We start from the raw sequence: 25,235 nt of genomic DNA, 5'->3' as shown, positions 1-25,235 counted from the left end.
AACCCCATTTCTACTAAAAATACAAAAATTAGCCGGGCATGGTGGAACATGCCGGTAATCCCAGCTACTCGGGAGGCTGAGGCACGAGAACTGCTTGAACCTCGGAGCCTGAGGTTGCTGTGAGCTGAGATTGCACCATTGCACTCCAGCCTGGACAAGAGAGAAACTGTCTCAAAAAAAAAAAAAAAGAAAGAGCCCATAAATAGAAAGAAACCTCCCTGATAATGGGACAATTGAAATAAGAACAAGTAGGCAGCAGGGGTCACTAGACAGTTTGGCCAAAACAAGAAACCCAGGGGAATCATCCTCATGTATAAATGGTGACTCCAGAAGAGGTCCATCCTTACCCTGGCAATGGAGAAAAGGCCATAACCTGAGTGCCAACTGATGGGGAACTGGGCAGGGCTGGCTTTGCACTGCTGTGTCAACTCGCCTAGGCTGGGGCCTTTCTCCCAGGACTCCCATCCCTGTTAAGTTTCCGCTGCAGAGGTGTGGAGGGTGGGTAGGTGGAAGTGGGAGGTGGCTGGCTGAGCTCAGCGATCTTGGCATTGCTAGCAGGCATTGGACAGGAGGTGGCAGGCACAGAGATGGCTCCTCTGCTCCACCTGCCCTTCCTGATCACCTACCCTGTGACCATAAGACCCTGTGAAGGGCCAGGCATGGTGGCTCACGCCTGTAATCCAGCACTTCGGGAGACCGAGGCGGGTGGATCATCTGAGGTCTGGAGTTGGAGACCAGCCTGGCCAACCTGGTGAAACCCCGTCTCTACTAAAAATACAAAAATTAGCCGGGCGTGGTGGCGTGTGCCTGTAATCCCAGCTACTAGAGAGGCTGAGGCACAAGAATCGCTTGAATCTAGGAGGCGGGGGTTGCAGTGAGCCAAGATCGCCCCACTGCACTCCAGCGTGGGTGACAGAGCAAGACTCCATCTCAAAAAATAATAAAACTGTATCTGCAAAGATCCTTTTTCAAAATAACATCACATTCACAGGTGTCAGGGGTCAGGTGTTGAATGTGTTTTGGGGGCTGGCTGCCATTCAACCCAGTACAGATGACATTGTATCTAATAGTAAACCTAAGTGCTTGTATTTCTGCAGAGAGGGGTCAGGGTGCATTAGCCAGAAGTGGATATTCTGTAATCTCTGGGTTTCAGATTCCTCTGTAAATCCTTCCTGCAGAGTAAGACTTTCTGGAACAAGCATCCATCTCCTCTAGGGACAGCAGGATAGCTTTTGTTTGATGGCTTTGGAGCAGAGACAGGTATTCAATCTCCCCCTGCCACCAACTGGTTTGTGTGACAGATAGTCAGGTAGCTACTTCGCGCCTATAACTTGGGCCCCTCACAGTTGCTGAGTCGGGGTGGAGGCCATAGTCAGGAGCTCCACCGGTCAGTGGTCATTAACTCTGAGAGGCACTTCCTTCCCCAAACCAGGCCCAGTGAAGCCTGCGTTTCTCCCATCTGCGACATGGAGGCCAGAGTGGGCCTGACCGCAGGGTCACTGGGGATTCCATGGAAGCTGTCCCCACCCGCAGGACCAGGAGGTACATGCCAAGTCTCCCATCACAGAAAGAAGAGAGGCCACAGCCAAGTGTAGTCACAGTTTATTTCTGATGTGGCTGAATCTAGGGACAGGTGGGTTGGGCTGAGTTGGGGGCGTGTCGGCGATGGGGCTAGAACTCCACCTTGCAGGCCGGGAAGGCGTCATCCTGCATGGACACCATGCTGTTGCTGCCCAACACCGTGATGCCCAGCGCCTGGTGCCGGGCGTGCGTCTCTGCGTACCACGTATGCATGGCCACCGAGTCGAAAGTGGGGATCAGGGTCACCTGCAGGTGGAGGGGGGTGTGTGGGGAGAGTGGACCACCAGTGAGGGGGGTGCCCCCTGCCCTTCTGGCCTGGGCCCAAGTCGCCTTCCTTTCCTGGCATTTGAGACCCCTCCTGGCTTTTCCCTGATCTTGTGTGCTCCACCTTGAGGTCTGCAATGGGTGGTCAGCCCGTCTGTGAGGTCCCCGCTCCTCCCAACCAGCACCCAAAGAGCCTTCTCAGCACACAGGAGACGGAGCTCCTCCTCTGCAAGGCCTTCCTTGGCCTGAGACCCCTCTCTACTCACTTGGATCTCCCCCTGCTCCTTGAACACACCAACCTCTTTCCTACCTCTGGGCCTTTTCCTGGGTCGTGCACCCTACAGGGACACTCCTTTGAAGCCAGCCTAGCAGCTGTGAGAGGGCAGGGGCCGCGGTGTGAGGCGGTCCTCCCTCTGCCCACATGCGCCTCGCCCTGCAGGGCTTGGTTTCAGTCTCTCAGCTTCATGCAGCCCTGGGGGAGGGTTCTCAGCCGCACAGATACCACCCAGCCCACCTATTCCATCCCGACTAATTCTCACAGCGGAACAATGGCTAAGTGACAAGGTGTCTGGGGAAGGGATAGAACCACGAGGCTTCACAAGGCCCTGCGTCCTCCCCCAGGCTTCCAGCACAGCCGATGACAACAGTGACACGACAGAATCAGTCTGAAGAGACCCCTAAGGGCTGAGCCATGAGAGACTCCCACGTTCGCCCCCATTCCCGTGTGGCCTGGGGGACGTAGCTTAGTCTCTGAGGGTGGAGGGTGGTTTGACCCACCTGTGCTAACTACACTTACCAGCAGAGGCCCTGGGGTGACACGCACCTGCAGGTCACGGTCCCAATGCTGCTTGCTGGCCAGCAGCGCGTCCAGGACGGCCCGCATGCCTTCCTCCTTGCGCTGGTCCTGGCCACTGATGACGTAGCAGAGCGCGCGCACGCGCTGGAAGAACTCCTCATCCACCAGGTGGGCGCTGCTCCCGCTGGGCAGGTAGGCCAGGTCCAGGTAGACCGGGGACTTGGGTGGGGTGGCTGACACCCCGGGCCGGCTGCTGGCTGACCCTGCGGGCGGGGGGATGGGGAGGCAGGGATGAGCTCCTGGGGCTGGGGAGGGGCCGAGGCTCCAAGTTCGACCTGCACCACTCAGAGCAGCTCCCTCCTCAGCAGGAGGCCTGAACTCAAAGAGTTTTCTGGGGAGGCCTGGTGCGCTCATGACTCCAGTGAATCTTATTTTAAGAAATGGGGTCTCGCTATGCTGCCCAGGCTCGTCGCAAACTCCTGGGCTCAAGTGATCCTCCTGCCTCAGCCTTCCAAGTAGCTGGGACTCCAGGTGCGTGTCACCACGCCTTGACTCCAGTGACTCTTCACTCACTCTACAAACACCACCAGCCACCCCTTTGTGCCAAGAGCCTGACTCATCCCCAGCCAGTCCCTGGACATACACATCCCCAGGGCTGGGGGGCGAGTGGGTGGCAATCAGGGAATGCTTCCTGGAGGAGGGTTTAAGAGTTTGAGCCCTGAAAGCAGCCAGTGCCTGGACCATCTGCTGCTTCTGCAGCATTTGTCTGGTTCACTTGCTCAAGGGGTATTTAACAGAACCTCATGGGCACCAGGCCCTGAAACAGGGCTGTGACCAAGACAGACAGAATCCCTGCCCCAAGGGTGATGGGGAGCCAGGGTGGGTGGACAGAGCCTTGAGAGGCAGGCCCAAGATCACTGCGGGGTGCTGGATGCGGATGAGACAGCAGCTCTGGGGGCCTTGTCCAAACCCTGACCTTAGGGCCAAAGGGGACAAGGCCACCAGCCCTGGGCAAGTGAATGATCAATGGAATGAAAGGATACGGCTGGGTCTCGGGCACAAGAAGCCTGCCAGACCCTGCATCTTACAATCACAGCTGCTGCCCAGCTCAGGGGGTAAGAGTACTACCCCGTCTGTATACCAACAAATGCATACCCTCAGCCAAAATGGACACATTCCTAGAAACACAAAAACTACCAAGACACAATCACAAAAATAGAAAATCAGCACATACCTGTAGCTAGCAAGGAGAATGAATCAGTAACTTACAACCTCCCAACAAAGAAAAGCCCTGGGGAAGCCACTAAACATTTAGAGAACTAACATCAGCCTTTCTCAAACTTTTCCGAGGAACTGAAGAGGAAGGAACACTTCCTAACTCATTTTATAAGACCAGAATTGTCTTAATACCAAAGCCAGGCACAGATATTTAATTCTACAAGAAAATGCCAGTTCAACAGACTTTATGAACAATAATGTAAAAAATCAGGCCTGGGGGTGCAGTGGCTCACGCCTGTAATCCCAGCACTTTGGGAGGCTGAGGCAGGCAGATCACTTGAGGTCAGGAGTTCAAGACCAGCCTAGCCAACATGGCGAAACCCTGTCTCTTACTAAAAATACAAAAATTAGCTGGGCGTGGTGGCAGGCGCCTGTAATCCCAGCTACTCGGGAGGCAGAGGCAGGAGAACTGCTTGAACCCGGGAAGTGGAGGTTGCAGTGAGCTGAGATTGTGCCACTGCACTCCAGCCTGGGCGACAGAGTGAGACTCCATCTCAAAAAATAATAATAAACGAATTCAGCAAAGAAGCAAGGTACAAAGTCCACAGGCAAAACACAGTTGAATTTCTATACGTGAACAATGAACAATGTGAAAAGGAAATTAAACAATCATGAAATAGAAGAATCAAGATAGAGGACTCACACTTCCGGATTTCAAAACTTACTACAAAGCTACAGTAATCAAAACAGCGTGGCACTGGCATAAAGACAGACATATAGACCAATGGAATACAATAGAGGCCTGGAAATAAATCATCACATGTATGGTCAAATGATCTTCAACAAGCGTTCCAAACATTCAATGGGGAAAGGATAGTCTTTTCAACAAATGGTGCTGGGAAAGCTGGGCTTCCACATGCAAGAGAATGACACTGGATCTTTTCACCACATACAAAAATTACCTCCAAATGGACCTAAATGTGAAACGGAAAACTTAAAACTCCTGGAAGAAAACATGGGGTAGAAGCTTCTCACTGTTGGATTTGACCAGGCATGGTGACTCACGTCTATAATCTTAGTACTCTGGGAGGCCGAGGCGGGCAGATCACTTGAGGTCAGGAGTTTGAAACCAGCCTGGCCAATGTGGTGAAACCCCGTGTCTACTAAAAACACAAAAAAAATTAGCCAGGTGTGGTGGTGGGTGCCTGTAATCGCAGCTACTCAGGAAGGCTGGAAGGCTGAGGCAGGAGAATCGCTTGAACCCGGGAGGCGGAGGTTGCAGTGAGCCAAGATAGTGCTCCCATGCTGCAGCCTGGGCAACAGAGCCAGACTCATCTGAAAAAAAAAAAAAAAAAAAGAAAAAAAGAAAAAAAATGGATGTGGCAATCATTTATTGGGTCTGACATCAAAAGTGCAGACAACAAAAGAAAAAAATAGACAAAATGGACTTCATGAGAATTTAAAACTTTTGTGCATCAAAGGGCACTAGCAAAAGAATAAAAAGGCAGCTCACAGAATGGGAGGAAATATTTGCAAGCCATTTATCTGCTAAAGGATTAATGTCCAGAATGATTTAAAAAACTCCTAAAACTCAGCAACGGAAAACAACTCAATTTAAAAATGGGCAAAGGGGGCTAGGTATGGTGGCTCATGCCTGTAATCCCAACAGTTTGGGAGGCCAAGGCGAGAGAATCGCTTGAGGCTGGGAGTTCAAGATCAGCCTGGGCAACATAGTGAGACTCCATCTCTACAAAACATTAAACAATTGGCCAGGCACGATGGCATGCACCTGTGTAGTCCCAGCTACTTGGGAGGCTGAGCTGGGAGGATCACTTGAGCCCAGGAAGTTGAGGCTATAATGAGCTGTGTTTGCACTACACTCCAGCATGGGTAACAGACCGAGACCCTGTCTCTAAAAAGTAAAACAAAATTTTAAAATGAGCAAAGGAATTGAATAGACATTTCTCCAAAGAAGACAGACAAATGGCCAATAGGCATATGAAAAGATGCAACATCACTGATCATTAGGGACATGGAAATCAAAAGCACAATGAGATCCCACCTCACACCCATTAGACTGGCTAGCGTCAAGCAGCTGCTGTGGAAAACAGTCTGGCGGTTCATCCAAAATTAAACATTGAGTCGGGCGTGGTGGCTTATGCCTATAATCCCAGCTTATGCCTATAATCCCAGCACTTTCGGAGGCCGAGGCCAAAGGATCACTTGAGCTCAGGAGTTCAAGACCAGCCAGGGCAACATAGTGAGACCCCAGTGCTACTGAAAAATTTTAAAATTAGCTGGGCGTAGGCTGGGCACAGTGGGTCACGTCTGTAATCCCAGTACTTTGGGAGGCCGAGGCGGGCAGATCACAAGGCCAGGAGCTCGAGACCGGCCTGACCAGCATGGTGAAACCCCATCTCTACTAAAAATACAAAAATTAGCTGGGCATGGTTGCGCGTGCCTGTAATCTCAGCTACTTGGGAGGCTGAGGTAGGAGAATCGCTTGACCCCGGGAGGTAGAGGTTGCAGTGAGCTCAGATCGCACCACTGCACTCCAGCCTGGTGACAGAGCAAGACTCCGTCTCAAAAAAAAATTAGCTGGCCGTTATGGTGCGTGTCTGTGGTCCCAGGTGTTCGGGAGGTTGAGGTGGGAGGGTTGCTTGAACCCAGGAGGTCGAGGCTGCAGTGAGCCATGTTTGCGCCACTGCACTCCAGCCTGGATGACAGAGTGAGACTCTGTCTCAGGAAAAAAACAAAGAACAGCACAGCAGGCCAGAGACCCTCCTCTCAGCAAGGCCTGCTTAAAATGTGAGCCTTTGGCTGGTCTCTGGGAATTTGGATCTTAGGCAGAGGGTTCCCACCATTCCCTGTCTGAGAGGGACTCCCTGTGCCTGGACTGGACCACACACCTGATTTCTCCTTTTTGGGGAGTCTAGAGTGTGTGTGCCAGGCAGAGGATGCCTATGTAATGGCCCAATAGGAAACCTGGGCATGCTGTGTCTAATGAGCTTCCATGAGGGACACATTGTTACAACTTGCTACTGGAGAAATGAAGCCTGTGGTGTGCAGCCCCACTGGGAGAGGATTCTGCAAGCTTCTGCCTGGTTTCCTTTGGACTTCACCCTATGTGCCTTTTCTCTTTGCTGATTTTGCTCTGCTATGAGTGCAACCATAGGCCGGGTCCTCCTAACCAATCAGTTACATAAAATACGCTATTTAAATTTTCAACTGTTTCATTTTACTTATTGTGGCTTCTAGAAACCCACAGTTGGCATACGTGCTCACCTGTCCAGGCACCTCAGAATGGCAAGTGCTTCAACACTGAGGTCAGTTTCCATTTCACAGGAGAAACTGAGCCCCGGAGAGGTGGGCACGGCTGAGGTCACGAAGTAATTACGAACAGGAGGACTTGGCTGGGTACAGTGGCTCATGCCTGTAATCCCAGCACGTTGGGAGGCCAAGGTGGGCAGATCACCTGAGGTCCGGAGTTCGAGACCAGCCTGGCCAACATGGTGAAACCTCAACTCTACTAAAAATACAAAAATTAGCCAGGCGTGGTGGCAGGCACCTGTAATCCCACCTACTCGGGAGGCTGAGACAGGAGAATTGTTTGAACCCGGGAGTCAGAGGTTGCAGTCAGCCAAGATCGTGCCATTGCACTCTTGCCTGGGCAACAAGAACGAAATTCTGTCTCAAAAAAAAAAAAAAAAAAAAGAACTGGCAGGGCACCGTGGCTCACGCCAGTCATCCCAACACTTTGGGAGGCTGAGGTGGGCACACAGCTTGAGGCCAGGAGTTTGAAATCAGCCCAGGCAACATAGTAAGACCCTATCTCTACCAAAAATTTTAAAATTAGGCAGGGGTAGTGGCCGTGCCAGTAGTCCCAGCTACTGGAGAGGCTGAGGTGGGAGGGTGGCTTGAGCCCCACTGTTCAAGGCTGCAATGAGCTGTGACCGCACCACTGCACTCCAGCTCAGAGACAGAGTGAGACCATCTCTTTTAAAAAAACTGAAAATGTAAAAACAGGAGGACGAGCTATGCTCTCCAGCCTAAGCAGCTGCTAACCCAGCCCAGGGCCCCAGCTCCAGTACTCACCCGACGGGCCTCGAGTGGCAGTCTTGGGGGTTGAGGACTTTCTGGACAGGGGTGCCCGGCCTCCCTTCTCACTGGGCTCACTCCGGGCACTGAGTGGTCGGCTGGCACGGTCCCCACCAGCAAGCCCCTTGGTTTTGGCAGCAGCCACTGGAGTGGCTTTAGGGGCGGCAGCGCGTGAGTTGGGGCGGGCCAGGGGCTTCCGGGTGCGGCTGACGTTCTCCGTTTGCCGTGCTGTCTTGGGGGGCAGCATCTCGGGGTCCACCATGCAGATGCTGGATGGGTCAGGCAGTGGTGGGGGGACCTTGAGGGGGTCAGGCAAAGGGTCGTGGCGAGGTACTCCAAAGCCCTCTGTGTCGTCGTCTGAGTCTGCCGCACCGGGGGCCAGGGGCACGGGATCCGAGTCAGACAGGGTGGGCAGGGACTCGCTGACCGATGTGGGTGGCGTCTCCTCGGCCCCCAGCCCACCTGCCCGTTCCTGTGACCGGGCACTGCTGTCATTCGAGCTGCCAGGGGACGCAGGTGCCGGTGCCATTGGCACCGCCTTGCGATGCTCAAATTCACAGGGTGACACCAGGCACAGGTCCACATCGTGTGGGGAGGCCGAGCGCCGCGCCCGGGGGCCACGCAGCGGGAGGCTCAGCCCAGCCTCACTGGTGGGGGCGGATGGCGGCAGCACCTGCTCAAAGGACACCGACAGTGACTCGTCCACCTCGGTCGAGTGCGGGGAGCCCACCTCTGCGGGCAGTGAGGGCGTGGTCACCGTGGGTGTGGTCACTGTGGGTGAGGCGTCTGGCCCGGCCTCCCCTCCCCGCAGTGGGCTCAGCGACAGCCGCTCGCTGCCCTCTGCGGGGCTCCGATGGGACTCAGGGGAGGGTGTGCGTGGCCTTGGGATTGAGCTGGCGGCCAAAGGCAGCTCCAGTGCTTTCTCCTCCCCGGCTGGGATCGGCCCCAGCTCCAGGCTGGGCGTGGCCACCAGCTGGGAGGCCGGAGAGCCGCAGGCCGCACTGGGGGGGCTGGCTTCTCCACATCGGAGGCTGGGCGGGCTGCGGGGTCCATTTGCCAACGGCGGGAAGCCAGAGTGGGACGTGCTGGGCGCTGTGCTAGGTGCTTTGCGGGGCTTGGGTGCCGCCTGGGCACTCGTCTTCTTGAGGTTGGGCACAGAAGAGGCTGCCCGGCGCACCTCCCGCGGCTGGGTCCGGGAGACACTCGGTTTGGGGTCTTTCTTCAACTCCCGGGGGGTCTTGGCTTCTTTCTCAGTCTTGCGTGGGGCCTCAGCCCGTGCTGGCTCCTTGCGGGCCACCCCAGGGCGCTCCTGGCCAGGTCTAGGGTGGGTGGCCAGCAGGCCCTCTCTCTTCGAGCTGTCCCGGGAGCCCACGCTCTCTTTGCTCTCGGCTCGCCCCGGCCCCTCCAGGTCCTGGGGCGTCACCACGGGCTCTCGCAGGAACCTCAAGTGCTGCAGGCGGACCAGGCCGTCCAGGAGGCAGGCGGGCGGGGTGCAACCGGGGAACAGCACACGCACCACCTTCTCGCCGGGGCCGGCGGGGTGCCACACCAGCAGGGCGCACACAGAGGCCAGCGTGCGCTCGGCGCCGGCGGAGGGTGGGTGCAGCACATACATGTCCAGCCGGCCCACGCCCATCTTCTCGAAGAGCACGGTGGGTTTGGCTGGCACGGGGCCGCGGCTGAGTGGCAGAGGCGTGATGCCCAGCTGCGCCAGGAGGCTCAGCGCCAGCTCCGCCTCGTCCTCGCCGCGCGCCAGCCGCGACGCGGCCTCGCAGGCGTTGAAGAACACGACCCCCAGGTTGGGGGAGATGAGCCTGCGCAGCCTGTCGTCCCAGGAGCCCCCACCAGCAGCCACCTCGGAGCGCTCCGCCAGTTTGCGCCGCAGCAGGCTGTTGAGGCCGGGGAGGCTGTCGGCGCCAGGGTGGGTCACCAGCACGGCATCCACGCGGTCCAGGTGCCGCACCAGCTTCCAGAAACTGGACTTGGGGTTTGAGCCACCGTTGACCAGCACAGTGAAGCCATTGACGGCGAAGAAGGCGGCATCCCCGAGGCCTCCGGGGAAGATGTAGCAGCAGGGCCGGCCCAGCCTGAGGAAGCCCCCGGAGGTCGGGGGCTCCAGCAGCTCGAAGGGGGACGGCGGCTCCAGAGACTCAGCCACGTACTCCAGGAATTCGCACAGTCCCTCAGAGTTGGGCAGCTGCGCTGGGGGGTTCAGCCGCAGCTGGAGCCGGAGCGCCCCCTGAAGGCCGGGCACAGCGGGTGCCAGCTGAGCCCAGTCACCGAAGGTGGGGCAGGTGATGGTGAGTATGGGCGGCTGCACAGGTGGGGGCGTGGTGGCCAGGATGTCCCGGATCTGTATGGAGGAGGAGTGGTAAGGGACCACCTAGAGCCAGGCAACACCTAGCCCGGTGGGAAAACTGGGCGAGGACACCCTCATCCTTTCCCCCGGGCCTGCTCCTCAGGGCCCTCCCGCCAAAACCCAACCCTCTCCAGCGCCACAAGGCTCTTTGATCTGGCCTCACCTCCTGTCTCTCCCTCCCCTTCAAATGCCTCCCTGCCCCAGGGCCTTTACACTCACCGTTCTCTCCTCCCAGGGCACAGCTCCCTCCAAGGAGACTCTCCACGCCCCACCTCTGTCTACTGAACCTTTTCTCACCATTTTTAAGTGCCCCACTACAATGTGAAAGTGAGGTTTGCCATGTTGCCCATGTGTCCTACCCAGACTGCGGGCACCAGGAAGGACCCATTTGGCTCCATCCCTCATCAGGACTTTGGGACATCTGCTGACCTACAAACTCAGCTCACACCACACCCTTTCGTGGGCAATGGGACTGACCCCAGACAGCCAGGAGGCATGTGTCACCACTGCCATCCTACAGAGGACAGGGAGACCAGGCCATGGAAAACAGCAGGTCGCTGGTGCCACACAGCCTGATACACACCAGTCAGGATTCAGAGCTGGGGAAGCAGGGGATGGCAAAGGGGTGGCTTACCTCTCTGTCCTTCAGGACCTGGAGGAAGTGGTGAGGCGAGAAGCCCCCTGTCTGTAGCAGCAGCTCCCCCGTCTCCTCCAGGCAGGGCCCAGCCAACACCAGTAGCTTGTGAGAGGCAGGGTCCAACAGAAGGTTCCGGAGCTGAGGGAGGGGGTGAACACTAAAGGCCCCGTTCTGTGCAGTGACGTATCCAGCAGTCCTCTTTGGGGTAGCCTCGAGTCGATACATAACCACCCCTCTCCTGTCCTCACCCCACGACCAGCCCAGTGCTCAACTAGCTATGAAGGCAGTCTCCAGGTCTCCTGCTGGGCCCTGGAGCAACCCTAGCAAACTCCTATTCATCCTACAAAGCCCAGCTCTGATGTCCCTTCCTCCTGAAGGCACTACTTGCCCTTTCTGGGTTCTCTCTAGTCCACCTCTCCCTCCAGCCCAGCCCTGATGCCACAGGGCTGGGGGTGTCTGTGTCTCACTCTGTCTCCTAAAGACTGAGAGCCCCTCAAGGGAACAAAAGGGAAAAGTTGATCCAAGGAATCAACCTGTAAGAAGGTCTGTAGCGGGATGCCCCAGGGCTCTGTCTGGTTCATCTTCCGGATGTATAATTGGTAGAGTACAGATGGCCACAAGCCGGTTAATGTTAGTGAGTCAATTCAGACAACTCCTGGGGCCTAGCCGGAGGGAACCCACAGGAGGAAAACCTGTCTGCTCTGGCCTTCCCACCTCCAGACCCACGCTGTCCTGGGCCCTGAGCTGGGAGTGCTTACCCTCCCCTCCCTCCCAAAGTCCAGGCTTTTCTGCTCCCACCCCAGAGGAGGGAAGAAGCGGAGGCTGAAGCCACAGGGAAGGCTTCGTGGGCGAAGAAGTGTGGTGCCGGGTGTCTTGAGAGGATCTGGGGCAGCATGAAGACAAGGACACAAGACAGGAAGACAGAGAAGGCACGGGTCCCAGCAGCCTGCCCCCTCCAGGACGTCAGCCATTCCCTACCTCATCACACAGGGACTTGTCTGATGGGTTCAGGAGGACCAGGGTCTCCAGGTTGTCTCCACGGTGGTGCAGGCTCCGCTGGCCTGTGGGGGAATCAGGCCGTCCCGGAGTCAAATCCTGCCTCCCCGTGTGACCCTCAGGGAACACGAACCCCTCTGGGAACCCACCCAGGGATCATATGGAGATTAACAGGCGCACGGCAGAGCTGCAGGTCAGGACCAGGCAAGAAAGAGAAACTCAAACCACCCCGGCTGGCCTAAGAGAGGCAGTAACCAGAGGGCCCCATCGTGCGCAGGGCCTGGTTTGCAGCTGTCACCCCTGGGAGTGATGCCACCATTTTCTTTTTTTTGTGAGACGGAGTCTCGCTCTGTCGCCCAGGCTGGAGTGCTGTGGTGCAATCTCTGCTCACTGCAAGCTCCGCTCCTCCTCCCGGGTTCACGCCATTCTCCTGCCTCAGCCTCCCGAGTAGCCAGGACTACAGGTGCCCGCCACCACACCCGGCTAAGTTTTTGTATTTTTAGTAGAGACAGGGTTTCACCGTGTAAGCCAGGATAGTCTCCATATCCTGACCTCGTGATCCGCCTGCCTCGGCCTCCCAAAGTGCTGGGATTACAGGCGTGAGCCACCGCGCCCGGCCTTTTTCTTTTCTTTTTTTTTTGAGACGGAGTTTTGCTCTTGTTGCCCAGGCTGGAGTGCAACAGTGCAACCTGGGCTCACTGCAACCTCCACCTCCTGGGTTCAAGCAATTCTCCTGCCTCAGCCTCCCGAGTAGCTGGGATTACAGGCACACGCCACCACGCCCCATTAATTTTTTGAATTTTTAGTAGAGACGGGGTTTTAACATGTGGGTCAGGCTGGTCTCAAACTCCTGACCTCAGGTGATCCGCCTGCCTCGGCCTCCCAAAGTGCTTGGATTACAGACTTGACCCACTGCACCCGTCCGGCCACATTTATTTTTCAGACAGAGAGCCAGAGCTCGAGGAGGGCCAATGAGGGCGAACGTGGACGAGAGTACATCCGGAGCAAAGGTCCTGAGGCAGGACTCAGCTAGGGGTGGGGCAGCATAAGGGCCGGGGCTGAAGTAGGGCTGTTTCTGGGATCCTGACCCTGCTCTGTCCCCCAGGGCCCGTATGTGTTTTAAACATCAGTACTGTGAGAGAGGGGTGGCAAGGAGCCAGAGCCGGGGGGGGGGGGCCAGTGAGGGCCAACCAGGACCAGGGTACAGCACCAGCCAAGGCCCCTGAGGCAGGACTGAACCATGAACAAGGCTGAGTCTTGAGAGGCAGAGACCCTCTAGTGTTGCCAGCCCTTATCACATTTAACTTTCTTTCCTTCTTTTCCCTTTCTCTCTCTCTCGCCCTTATCACATTTAGCTTTCTCTTTCCTTTCTCTCTCTCTCTCCCTCCCTCTCCCCCTCCCTCCCTCCATCCCTCTCTCTCTGTCTCTTTTTTGAGATGGAATCTCCCTCTATTGCCCAGGCTGAAGTGTAGTGGCACGATCTCAGCTCACTGCAACCTCTGCCTCCTGAGTTCAAGCAATTCTCCAACCTCAGTCTCCCAAGTTGCTGGGGTTATAGGCGCTTGCCACCACAACCAGCTAATTTTTGTATTTTTAGTAGAGATGGGGTGTCACCATACTGGTCAGGCTGGTCTCGAACTCCTGACCTCAGGTGATCCACCCACCTCAGCCTTCCAAAGTGCTGGGATTATAGGTGTGAGCCACCATGTCAGGCCTAAGTTTATTTTTTTGAGACAGGGTCTCGCTCTGTTGCCCAGGCTGAAGTGCAGTGGCACAATCTTAGCTCACTGCAGCCTCTGCCTCCTGGGTAAAAGCGATCCTCCCTCCTCGGGCTCCTGAGTAGCTGGGACTACAGGTGTGCACCACCAGGTCCAGCTCATTTTTGCATTTTCAGTAGGGACAGGGTTTCACCATGTTGCCCCAGCTGGTTTTGAACTCCTGACCTCAAACAATCCTCCCACTTTGACCTCCCAAAGTGTTGGGTTTACAGGCAAGAGCCACCCCACCCAGCCTTAGCACGCTTTTTGCCACACAGGGATATTGCCCCATTCAGGTGGGGAAATCAAGGCATAAAGAAGGGAAGTGGCCACGAAGTTCACACACAGCAGACAGGATTTCCAGCTCCACTTTCTGCCCCATGAAGTGTCAGGAAGCCACAAGGACCAACTGGGACAATGAGACTACAGACACTTCCTTCCTCTCCAGCAGCAGCGGGGAGGTGACTCAAGAGACCATCAGGAGCAGGGGGCGGCTGCAGGCAACACCCAAGCCCTGCCTGCCCGCCTGCTGCTCTGCTCACCCTGGGTCACCCTAGAAGGGAGCCTCGTGCTGAGTTGGGCCCTTCTTGATCTCACTCCTTTTCAGTTCCCTGCCTACTGTATACCCAGGCCTGTGGCTGTGAACCAATATCAGTCCCTGCCTGCAAGGGGCCCACACTCCATCTTCCAGGGCCTGCTCAGTGCCCCCTCCACCTTCCAGATGTTTTTTGTTTGTTTGTTTGTTTTGAGACAGAGTCCCTCCCACTCTGTCACTCAGGCAGGAGTGCAGTGGCGCAGTCTCAGCCCCACTGTAACCTCTGCCTCCTGGGTTCATGTGATCCTCCCACCTCAGCCTCCTGAGTAGCTGGGATTACAGGCGCCTGCCACCATGCCGTTATTTTTGTATTCTTAGTAGAGACAGGGTTCCTCCATGTTGGCCAGGCTAGTCTCCAACTCCTGACCTCAAGTGATCCGCCCGCTGCGGCCTCCCAAAGTGCTGAGATCAGAGGCGTAAGCCACCGCGCCCGGTTCATTCTAGATGTTCTGTCCACTGCTGGGTCTTGACTGGGGCCCTTCCCTTCCACTGGACACACCAGTCATAGCAGTTTCTCATCAAAAAACCCCCTCCTCAGAGATCTCCCTGCCTCTTCCCCCTTCAATGCCAATTTCCTCATCTGTCAATCAGGGACAAAAACACCAGTTCCTGCACTGTGGGTTGCTGAGGACTGAGGGGGTTATCACTGGGTCACGGCTTGCATTTGAAAGGTCTCAACTGTATTATTACTGTTGTTATTTATAGCTGCATCCCACCCCCCATGCCTGGCACACGGCTGGCACTTCCCCAAAGAACAAGAGGTAGGGAGCAGTCAGGGGGACCCCAGCCTCACCTTTCACAATGCTGGAGAAGGTGGCAGAGTGTCGGGACACAAAGACCTTGAGCTGTTCATCAAGGTTGCAGACGCCAGGATCGACATCCCAAGACCGGATGCCTGGTGGGAAGGAGGGATCAAGGCGGGAGTTCAGCCGGGCCCCCCAGCTCCCAGAATATTTCAATAATTAGCACCCCGTGGGTGGGGAGCGCCCCAGCCTCCTCCCTTCACTCACAGCTTGGAGACTCATAAGTACCCAACACCTTCAAGTCTCGCTGCAGCTGAGCCAGGGGACCCAGAGCACACCTCATCATTTTACACACAAGATTCATCAGCAACAAAGCCTCCACCTCCTCCATCTCCACCTCCTCGCTGCTCCTATGCCCTGCCAGACCCGTTTCCACTCACCGCCCTTGCAACAGCTGTTTCCCCTGCCTGGAAGTCCATCCCCCTGCCGCCCCCACCTGTTCCTACTGGCCAGGGGGCCCTTCCCCCTCAGCACCTTCGGGTGCTAAGACTGACTGTCCTCTCAGTCCCTTGCAGCCTTCTCATCCTTCCTGACACCATGTGAGCCGGAAGCTTGTTCAATCTCCTCACTCGCTTTGGGTCTATCCCCAAACCAGACCTGTGTTGGCAGGGCTGAACCTGTCTATCATCCCGGCCATATCCCTGTGTCCACTGCCCAAAGGCCTGGCGCATAGCAGGTGCTCACTAAACACTCCTCAAGCACATGAACCGAGGTGCGTGTTCCTGTCCCATTTTACATGCAATGAAACGCCAGGTCCAGATGCTCCGAGGGATGGGGGATGAACACCCATCTCCACCCACGGGCGCATCACGCCCGCCAGTCCCACTGAGCCAAGTGGCTGCAGGTGAACCTGGCAGGTGCACCTATGACTCACCTCCCTAGGTGCCAAATCCCCAGGGCAGGCCGCACCCGCCCACACCCCAATTAGCAGCTCCTTGTGAGGCAACAGAAAGCGGGCCCCGGGGCTCCAGGCCCAGCCTCCCCCATATCTGCTTCTCTCTCCGGGAGATCTCTATCTAAGCTGCTAAGACCTGGAGATCCAAAGCGACCCCAGGCCCTCCCCCCGGGCGGGCCAGTCAGGCGGGAAGCGGAGCCGTGGTCCAACTGCAAGGGTCCCCAAGCCCAGGCCCGTGTCCCCTCCCCTATCTTCACCCGGAGTTGGGGCGGGGCAGCCCTGCCCAGCCCAGGCCCGGATGCCACTTCCTCCGCGGGCACCCACAGGCACCCCGCCTTTGCCCGCGTCGTGCGCCTAACGGTGAAGGGGACCCAGCCCCAGGCCCGCGACCCCCGCCCCTGAGCCCGGGCCCCGCCGCCGCCGCCGCCGCCGCCCCACCCCGCCGGCCCCGGGCCCAGACGCGCGAACGGGCCCGCCTCCCGGGCTCCCGCGGGCCCCCAGGCCAGCCCGACCTCTTTCGAGCTCCTCCAGGACGTAGGTGAGGAGCCCCGGGCTCCCGAACTCGCTGCCCACCACGAGGAGCAGTGAGCTCGGAGCCGCGGCAGCCCCAGATCCAGCCACCGCCGCCATCTTCGGGCCGCCCCGGCGTTCTCGGCGCCCGCCCCGCAGGCCCCGCCTCTTAAAGGGGCCGCACCGGAAGGGCTGAAGACCCCGCCCGGAACCACCCCATCCCCGCCCTTTTTTGTCGACCACTTACAGGCCCTTTGAGGTCGTGGAGAGCAGGGGATGCGGGCGTTAAAGGGGTTGGCCGACTCCTGGGTGTCCGCTTGGGAGCCGCCTCTCCCAAGCGACCATTCATTCATTTTTTTTTTCATTGAACAAGCTTTGATTGCGTGCCTGCTGCATGTAGGTCAGAACTCCTGCCCTCCAGGAACTCACATCACATGACAGTAGGCCGCATCAGAACCCGGTGCCTATGGATGCTCCCAGCTCTCTAGGTCAGGGCTTGAACAGAGAAAAGAAATCTATCTTGTAGGTTGGGCTTTAAGGGATGTGTAGGAGTTTGCCTTGTGTGGGTGGTGGGGCAAGAGCAGGTGAGGCAGAAGTTTACAGCAGGTGCAAAGTTTTAGAGGTAAGAAAGTACATGTGTGTTTGGGACACAACCGGAGCACTCTGGGCCTGCCTGGAACAGGGCAACACTTATTCTGCACCTCCTGTGCGCCAGGCATTTTATTGCATTAGCTCATTACATACAAGCACAAAGCGATGAGGTAGGCACAGTTACTGTGGTCACTTTCAGAGGAAAGGAGAGGAAACTGAGATTTGGAGGGATGAAGTCACCAGGCCTGTAAGTGGTAGAGCAGGTTTGAACCCAAGTGAGTCTTACTCTAGATCCAGCCTGTGCAAGGGACTGCCTGCGTTGCGCACATGGGTACCTCTCTCTCCCCAGATAATCCTCTTTAGGCTTTTCTTTCCTTTCCTCCCCTCTCGTCTCCTCTCCTCCCCTCCCCTCCTCTCCTCTCCTCCCCTCCCCTCCCCTTCTCTCCCCTCTCCTCTCCTCTCCTCCCCTCCCCTCCCCTCCTCTCCCTCCCCTCCCCTCCTTTCCCCTCTCCTCTCCTCTCCTTTCCTTTTCTTGAGATGGAGTCTCATTCTGCCGCCCAGGCTGGAGTGCAATGGCACAATCTCAGCTCACTGCAACTTCTGCCTCCCGGGTTCAAGCGATTCCCTTGCCTCAGCCTCCCAAGTAGCGGGATTATAGGTGTCCGCCACCATGCCCTGCTAATTTTTGTATTTTAGTAGAGATGGGGTTTCTTTTCTTTTCTTTTCTTTCCTTTTCTTTTCTTTTTGAGACAGAGTCTCGCTCTGTCTCCCAGGCTGAAGGGTAGTGGCGCGATCTCGGCTCACTGCAAGCTCCACCTCCCAGGTTCACGCCATTCTCCTGCCTCAGCCTCCCGAGTAGCTGGGACTACAGGCGCCCGCCACTGTGCCCGGCTAATTTTTTGTATTTTCAGTAGAGACGGGGTTTCACCGTGGTCTCGATCTCCTGACCTTGTGATCTGCCTGCCTCGGCCTCCCAAAGTGCTGGGATTACAGGCGTGAGCCACCGTGCCCGGCAGAGATGGGGTTTCACCATGTTGGCCAGGCTGGTCTCGAACTCCTGACCTCAAGTGATCCTCCTGCCTTGGCCTCCCAAAGTGCTGGGATTACAGGCGTGAGCCGCTGCGCCTGGCCCCCTTTAGCCCTTTGACCCATAGGGGCTACTACTTGACAAATCATCTTGCTTGGAACTTTTGGACAGTGGTCCATGCCCAGGAAACATTGAACCTCCTTTCTCAGGAGTGAGCTCCCTGTCTCCGGGAGTATGCAAAGAAAAGCAGAACAGAAACGGGAAAGATCTGGGAAGGCGAATCAGCCTCCCGCTGCCGTTTATTATCTAGGTTGTTCAGCCCAACTTCCTCCCTGGCCAGTGTGTAACAGCCACTGGCCACGTGCCGTCTACCATTCTTGCACTCCACTTCCTCTCTCTCTTTTTGGTTCTGGCATCCTTCCTCTAACCTTGTCCCTCCCCCTTGGCTCCCTTCCCTGTGTCTCGCCTGCCTGTGATTTCTTCTGTTATTGCTGTGAGCAGTAATAGTAGTGGGAGTGTCTGTGTCAGGCACGATCTCCCCTATAAGGCTGGAAACTTTTGGAAGCCTGAGGCCTCTCTGGGGCCCTGGCCTTGTGCAACACAAGGCTTGGGCATCTGAGAAGGGATATGATAAAGTCTTTTGGAATGGGCTGAAAGGCCTATTTGTCCACTATTCATTCATTCCTTCCTTCCTTGTGTATTTATGGATGGGTCCAGGATTCGAACCCAGGAGCTTCTGAATGGAAGTCTATCCACTTCCTTCTGCCCACGCTGTGAATTATGATTGTTGGTACTAATTCTTTTTTTTCTTTCTTTTTTTTTTTTTTTGAGACGGATTCTCGCTCTGTCGCCCTTGCCAGAATCATTCTGAGAGAGAGAGAGAGAGAGTCTTGTTCTGTCAAGCAGGCTAGGTTGGAGCACAGTGGTGTAACCTCGGCTCACTGCAAGCTCCGCCTCCCGAGTTCAAGGGATTCTCCTGCCTCAGCCTCCTGAGTAACTGGGATTACGGTACCCACCACCATGCCTGGCTAATTTTTGTATTTTTAGTAGAGACATGGGGTTTCACCATGTTGGCCCAGATGGTCTCGAACTCCTGACTTCAAGTAAGCTGCCCCACTTGGCCTCCCAAAGTGCTGAGATTATAGGTATGGGCCACTGCACCGGCCTGTTGGTATTAATTCTATTACTAGTTGGTCTTACAGGGCCTGAAGAAATGTCTCCACTAGGGGGATCTGATTTGGGGATGAAGGTCTCCCCAGTTAGGTTTTTGGGAGATAATGTCCTGAGTACTTGGAGCCATGAGGTCTTCCTGTCGCAAAGCATCTCCCAAGCTTGAGGACTCTGGTGTGGGACATGTGGGGTGCATTTCCCTAGAAACTGAGAAGCCTCTGAGACCACTGCTCAAATCCCAGGCATGGGACTCCGGTCTCTGGTTTCTGGCCCAGCTCCATGACTGTTTCAAGGTCACCATCCCCAGAGGCGTCAGATGATGGCATTTGTGGGGAAAACGGAACCCTGAGCCCTCAGGACTGCTGGATATTCTCATCTTCTCCTGGCAATTATTTTCTCATTTTAACAGTTTTGTTAAGGTTTAATATAGACATGGTCAGGATGGGTGTAGTAGCTCACACCTGTAATCCCAATATTTTGGGAGGCTGAGACAGGCGGATCACTTGAGGTCAGGAGTTTGAGACCAGCCTGGCCAACATGGTGAAACTCCGTCTCCACTAAAAATACAAAAATTAGCCAGGTGTGGTTGTGGGCTATTCAGGAGGCTGAGGTGGGAGGATCACTTGCGTCTGGGCTGTCGAGATTGCAGCGAGCTGAGATCACGCCACTGCACTCCAACCCAGCCTGCTTGACAGAATGAGTCTCTCTCTCTCTCTCTCTCTCTCTCTCTGTATCTATCTACAGTGGTGTGATCTCGACTCACTACAACCTCTGCCTCCCAGGTTCAAGTGATTCTCCTGCCCCAACCTTCCAAGTAGCTGGGATTACAGGCACCTGCCACCATGCCCAGGAAGTTTTGTATTTTTAGTAGAGACGGGATTTCACCATGTTGGCCAGGCTGGTCTTGAACTCCCGATGTCAGGCCAGCCTTGGCCTCCCAAAGTGCTGGGATTACAGGCATGAGCCACCGTGCCCGGCCTTTTTTTTTTTTTTTTTTTTTTTTTTTAAGACAGGGTCTCATTCTATCACCCAGGCTGAGGTGCACTGGCTTGATCTCAGCTCACTGCAACCTTGACCTTCAGGGCTCAAGCGATCCTCCCACCTCAGCCTCCCAAGTATCTGGGACTACAGGTGTGCGCTGCCATGCCTGGCTAATGTTTTGTATATTTTGTAGAGATGGCATCTCCTTGTTGCCCAGGCTGCTCTCAAACTCCTAGGCTTAAGAGATCCACCTTGACCTCCCAAAGTGCTGGGATTACAGGGTCAGGTTACCCAGGCTGGAGTGCAGTGGCACAATCTCAGCTCACTACAACCTCTGCCTCCAGGGCTCAAGCAGTCCTCCCACCTCAGCCTCCTGACTAGCTGGGACTACAGGTGCAGGCCACCTCTGCTGGCTAATTTTTGTATGTTTTGTAGAGATGGGATTTTGCCGTATCGCCCAGGCTGGTCTCAAACTCCTGAGCTCAGGTGATCCACCTGCCTCAGACTCCCAAAGTGCTGGGATTACAGGCATGAGCCACTGCACCCGGCCTCCATTTTAACCATTTTACAGTGTACAAATCAGTGACATTTAGTGCATTTACAACGTCCTGCCACCCTTGCTAATATCTAGTTCCAGAATACTTTCGTCCTCTTAAAAAGAAACTCTGTCCTAGGGTGGGCATGGTGGCTCATGCCTGTAATCCCAGCACTTTGGGAGGCAGAGGCAGGAAGATCCATTGAGCCCAGGAATTCGAGACCAGGCTGGACAGCATAAGGAAACCCTATCGCTCTATTCGGATTTTTTTTTTTTTTTTTTTTTTTGAGAAGGAGTCTTGCTTTGTCACCCAGGCTGCAGTGCAGTGGCACCATCTCAGCTCACTGTAACCTCTGCCTCCCAGGTGCAAGCAATTCTCCTGCCTCAGCCTCCTGAGTAGCTGGGATTACAGACATGCACCACCACGCCTGGCTATTTTTTTTATTTTTAGTAGAGACAGGGTTTCGCCATGTTGGCCAGGCTGGTCTTGAACTCCTGATCTCAGGTGATCCACCCACCTCAGCCTCCCAAAGTGCTGGGATTACAGGTGTGAGCCACTGTGCCTAGCCTATAATTTTTTAAATAAAAATTGAAAAAAAAAAAGAAAATAAATGCTATCCTCAACAGCAGTAACTCCCTATTATGCACTCCCCCCCGCAGTCCCTCACAACCACAAATCAGCTTTCTGTCCTAAGGATTTGCCCACTCTAGGCATTTCAGGCAGTAAGTGGCCTTTTGCAGCTGGCTTCCTTCACACAGCATAATGTTTTCCAGCTTCACCCACGTTGTATCTTGTGTCAGTACGTTATTCCCTTTTTATGGCTGAATCATATTCCTGTATATGGATGAGCCACATTTCTTTTTTTGTTTTTTGTGGGGTTTTTTTTGTTTTTTTTTTGAGATGGAGTCTTGCTCTGTCGCCCAGGCTGGAGTGCAGTGGCGTGATCTCCGCTCACTGCAAGCTCCGCCTCCCGGGTTCACGCCATTCTCCTGCCTCAGCCTCCCAAGTAGCTGGGACTACAGGCACCCGCCACCATGCCCGGCTAATTTTTTTGTATTTTTAGTAGAGACGGGGTTTCACTGTGTTAGCCAGGATGGTCTCAATCTCCTGACTTTGTGATCCGCCCGCCTTGGCCTCCCAAAGTGCTGGGATTACAGGCGTGAGCCACCGGGCCCAGCCGGGCCACATTTCTTTATCCGTTCATCTGTTAATAAACATTTGGGTTGTTTCCACCTTTTGGCTATCACAATTATTGGCTCTTGTGATTCCACCTTTTGGCTTTTTTTTGCTATGAACATTTGTATACAAGTTTTCGTGTGAATATACATTTTCTTTTTTTTTTTTTTTTTTTTTTGAGATGGAGTCTTGCTCTGTCACCCAGGCTGGAGTGCAGTGGCACGATCTCGGTTCACTATAACCTCTGCCTCCCGGATTCAAGCAATTCTCCTGCCTCAGCCTCCTGAGTAGCTGCGACTACAGGCGCATGCCACCACGCCTGGCTAATATTTTGTATTTTTAGTAGAGACGAGGTTTCGCCATGTTGGTCAGGCTGGTCTTGAACTCCCAACCTCAGGTGATCCTCCCACCTCAGCCTCCCCAAGTGCTGGGATTACAGGCATGAGCCACCGCGCCCAGCCCTTTAACTTTTATTTTTGTTGTTGTTGTTGTTGTTTTTAGAGATAAAGACTTCCTATGCTTCCCAGGCTACTCTTGAACTCCGGGCTTCAAGTGATCCTCCCACCTTGGCCTCCCAAAGTATTGGGATTATAGGTATGAGCCATAGCACCCAGCCTCTGTTTAGCTTTTTGTAGAACTGCCAGACCCAGACTGTTTTCCACAACAGCTACACTATTTTACACTCCCACCAGCATCGTATGGAGGTTCTAATATGCCCACATCCTCACCAACACTTTGGTGGGGTTTTCCTATTAAAAAAAAAAAAATCATGGCGGGGCGTGGTGGCTCATGCCTGTAATCCTAACACTTTGGGAAGCCAAGGCAGGCCAATCACTTGAGGTCAGGAGTTCGAGACCAGCCTGGCCAACATGGGGAAACCTCATCTCTACTACAAATACAAAAATTAGTCGGGTGTGGTGGTGGGCACCTGTAATCCCGGCTACTTGGGAGACTGAGGCAGGAGAATCACTTGAACCCAGGAGGCAGAGGTTGCAGTGAGTTGAGATCATGCCACTGCACTCCAACCTGGGTGACAGAGTAAGACTTTATCTAAAAAAAAAAAAAAAAAAAAAAAAGGCCGGGCACCATGGCTCACGCCTGTTAATCCCAGCACTTTGGGAGGCCGAGGCGGGAGGATCACGAGGTCAGGAGATCGAGACCATCCCGGCTAACACGGTGAAACCCCGTCTCTACTAAAAATACAAAAATTAGCCGGGCATGGTAGCGGTCCCCTGTAGTCTCAGCTACTTGGGAGGCTGAGGCAGGAGAATGGCGGGAACCCAGGAGGCGGAGCTTGCAGTGAGCCGAGATCACGCCACTGCACTCCAGCCTGGGAGACAGAGGGAGACTCCGCCTCAAAAAAAAAACATAACCACTGGGTACCAATTTTTCACTATCCATTCACCTATTGGTGGGCATTTGGGTTGTTTCCAGGTTGCAGGGATAAAGGGGTTAAGTTTTCCTTGACCCTCTGAAGGTTCACAGAAAAGTCATTGCCATGGGGCCGATTGATTGCTAGGAAAAAAGGCATTGAAGTTTATTTAACCTGTATATGCGGGAGCCTTCAGAATGAAGCCCCCAAGACACAGGGGAAGTTGTCCGTTTTTATGCTTTGGTTTAACAAAGTATGAGCAGCGATGTAGAAATAAGATTGGGCTGGCCGGGCGCGGTGGCTCATGCCTGTAATCCCAGCACTTTGGGAGGCTGAGTCGGGAGGATCACCTGTGGTCAGGAGTTCAAGACCAGCCTGGCCAACATGGTGAAACCGTACCTGTACTAAAAATACAAAAATTAGCTGGGCATTGTGGTGGGTGCCTGTAATCCCAGCTACTTGGGGGGCTGACACAGGAGAATCACCTGAATTCGGGAGAAGGAGTTTGCAGTGAGCTGAGATCACGCCACTGCAGTCCAGCCTGGGTGACAGAGCAAGATTCTGTCTCCAAAAAACAAAGCACAAAACAAAACAAAAACAAACATTGGGCAAAAAAGGTTCAATGTGCAGAGACAGAGTGGGGAAACCCTGCAAGGCCTGTCTGTCTAGATTCTTCTTGGCCTCTCTGAGCAGCGTTCTTTCCTTCTGGGTATAGGGCAAGACCCTCTCTGGAATGGGGATCTTATGGCATACAGTCAAACAAGGTAGGTTAGATCATTTCTCTTTTTTTTTTTTTTTTTTTTTTTTGTGACAGAGTCTCACTCTTGTCTCCCGGGCTGGAGTGCAGTGGTGCGATCTCGGCTCACTGCAACCTCTGCCTCCCAGATTCAAGTGATTCTCCTGCCTCAGCCTCCCAATTAGCTGGGATTACAGGCGCATGCCACTGTGCCCAGGTAATTTTTTTTGTATTTTTAGTAGAGATGGGGTTTCACCATGTTGGTCAGGCTGGTCTCGAACTCCTGACCTAAAATGATCCATCTGCCTCTGCCTCCCAAAGTGCTGGAATTACAGGTGTGAGCCACGCGCCCGGCCAATTTCTTTATGGCCAGTTTTTACACAGAAGGGCACAGGGCAAGTTAGTCATATTTTTAGGGCTTATGGCTGGCTTTGGGGAAAAGGAGTTCTGGTTTCTCTGTCCTACTTTGGGGAAAATAATTATAGTTTCTGTGGTAACCCTGGCGGAGGGGAAGGGGCCTCGGAGACAGCCAAGAAGGTCAGAGAAAATCTCGTGTTTCTGAGACCTTCATTTTAGGGGTTTGTTTTCTGAGCCTCAACAAGGTGTTGACAATTGTGGATAAAGTTGTTGTTTTGATTGCCAGGCGTGGGGGCTCACGCCTGTAATCTCAGCACTTTGGGAGGCCAAGGCGGGAGGATTGCTGGAGGCCAGGAGTTCGAGAACAGATTGGGCAACATAATGAGATCCTGTGTCTCAAAAAATCTTTAAAGAAAAAAGCTGTTTTAAGCCTTTTTATACATATCTTTTGGTGGATATACCCCCTGTCTCTCCGGTGACTACCCAGGGTTGGAATGGCTGGATAACAAATATCTAGGCTGTTTCCTACCAATATTTCGGTTGTCAGATTTTTTTTTTTTTTTTTTTGGAGACGGAGTCTTGCTCTGTTGCCCAGACTGGAGGGCAGTGGCGTGATCTCAGCTCACTGCAAGCTCCGCCTTCCGGGTTCACGCCATTCTCCTGCCTCAGCCTCCCAAGTAGCTGGGATTACAGGCGCCCGCCACCACGCCCAGCTATTTTTTATTTTTTTTTTGTATTTTCAGTAAAGACGGGGTTTCACCATGTTAGCCAGGATGGTGT

The 25,235-nt window shown here is 54.6% G+C and overlaps 1 protein-coding gene across 3 annotated transcripts; it reads right to left on the bottom strand.

Annotated features, from left to right (window-relative positions):
- Nucleotides 1–1,586: 1,586 nt before the first annotated feature.
- MAP1S (microtubule associated protein 1S) lies at nt 1,587–16,697 on the bottom strand. Of its 3 annotated transcripts, none has more exons than XM_016935465.4 (7): nt 16,512–16,697; nt 15,095–15,196; nt 11,932–12,014; nt 10,951–11,091; nt 7,955–10,310; nt 2,642–2,904; nt 1,587–1,827 (listed from the first exon to the last, which is right to left on the bottom strand). In XM_016935465.4, the coding sequence occupies exons 1-7, from the start codon at nt 16,627–16,629 to the stop codon at nt 1,672–1,674; spliced, it is 3,219 nt and encodes a 1,072-aa protein (XP_016790954.3). In that variant the 5' UTR covers nt 16,630–16,697; the 3' UTR covers nt 1,587–1,671. The 3 variants fall into 3 exon arrangements, with proteins under 3 accessions (XP_016790954.3, XP_016790955.3, XP_054529111.1); XM_016935466.4 differs by having other exon boundaries at nt 2,669–2,904; XM_054673136.1 differs by having other exon boundaries at nt 1,587–1,833; nt 2,675–2,904; nt 16,512–16,669.
- Between the last annotated feature and the right edge of the window lie 8,538 nt (nt 16,698–25,235).

Source organism: Pan troglodytes, chromosome 20, assembly GCF_028858775.2.
Source record: "Pan troglodytes isolate AG18354 chromosome 20, NHGRI_mPanTro3-v2.0_pri, whole genome shotgun sequence".
In the NCBI taxonomy this organism is placed as follows: Eukaryota; Metazoa; Chordata; class Mammalia; order Primates; family Hominidae; genus Pan; species Pan troglodytes.
This window is presented reverse-complemented; position numbering and strand designations above follow the sequence as displayed.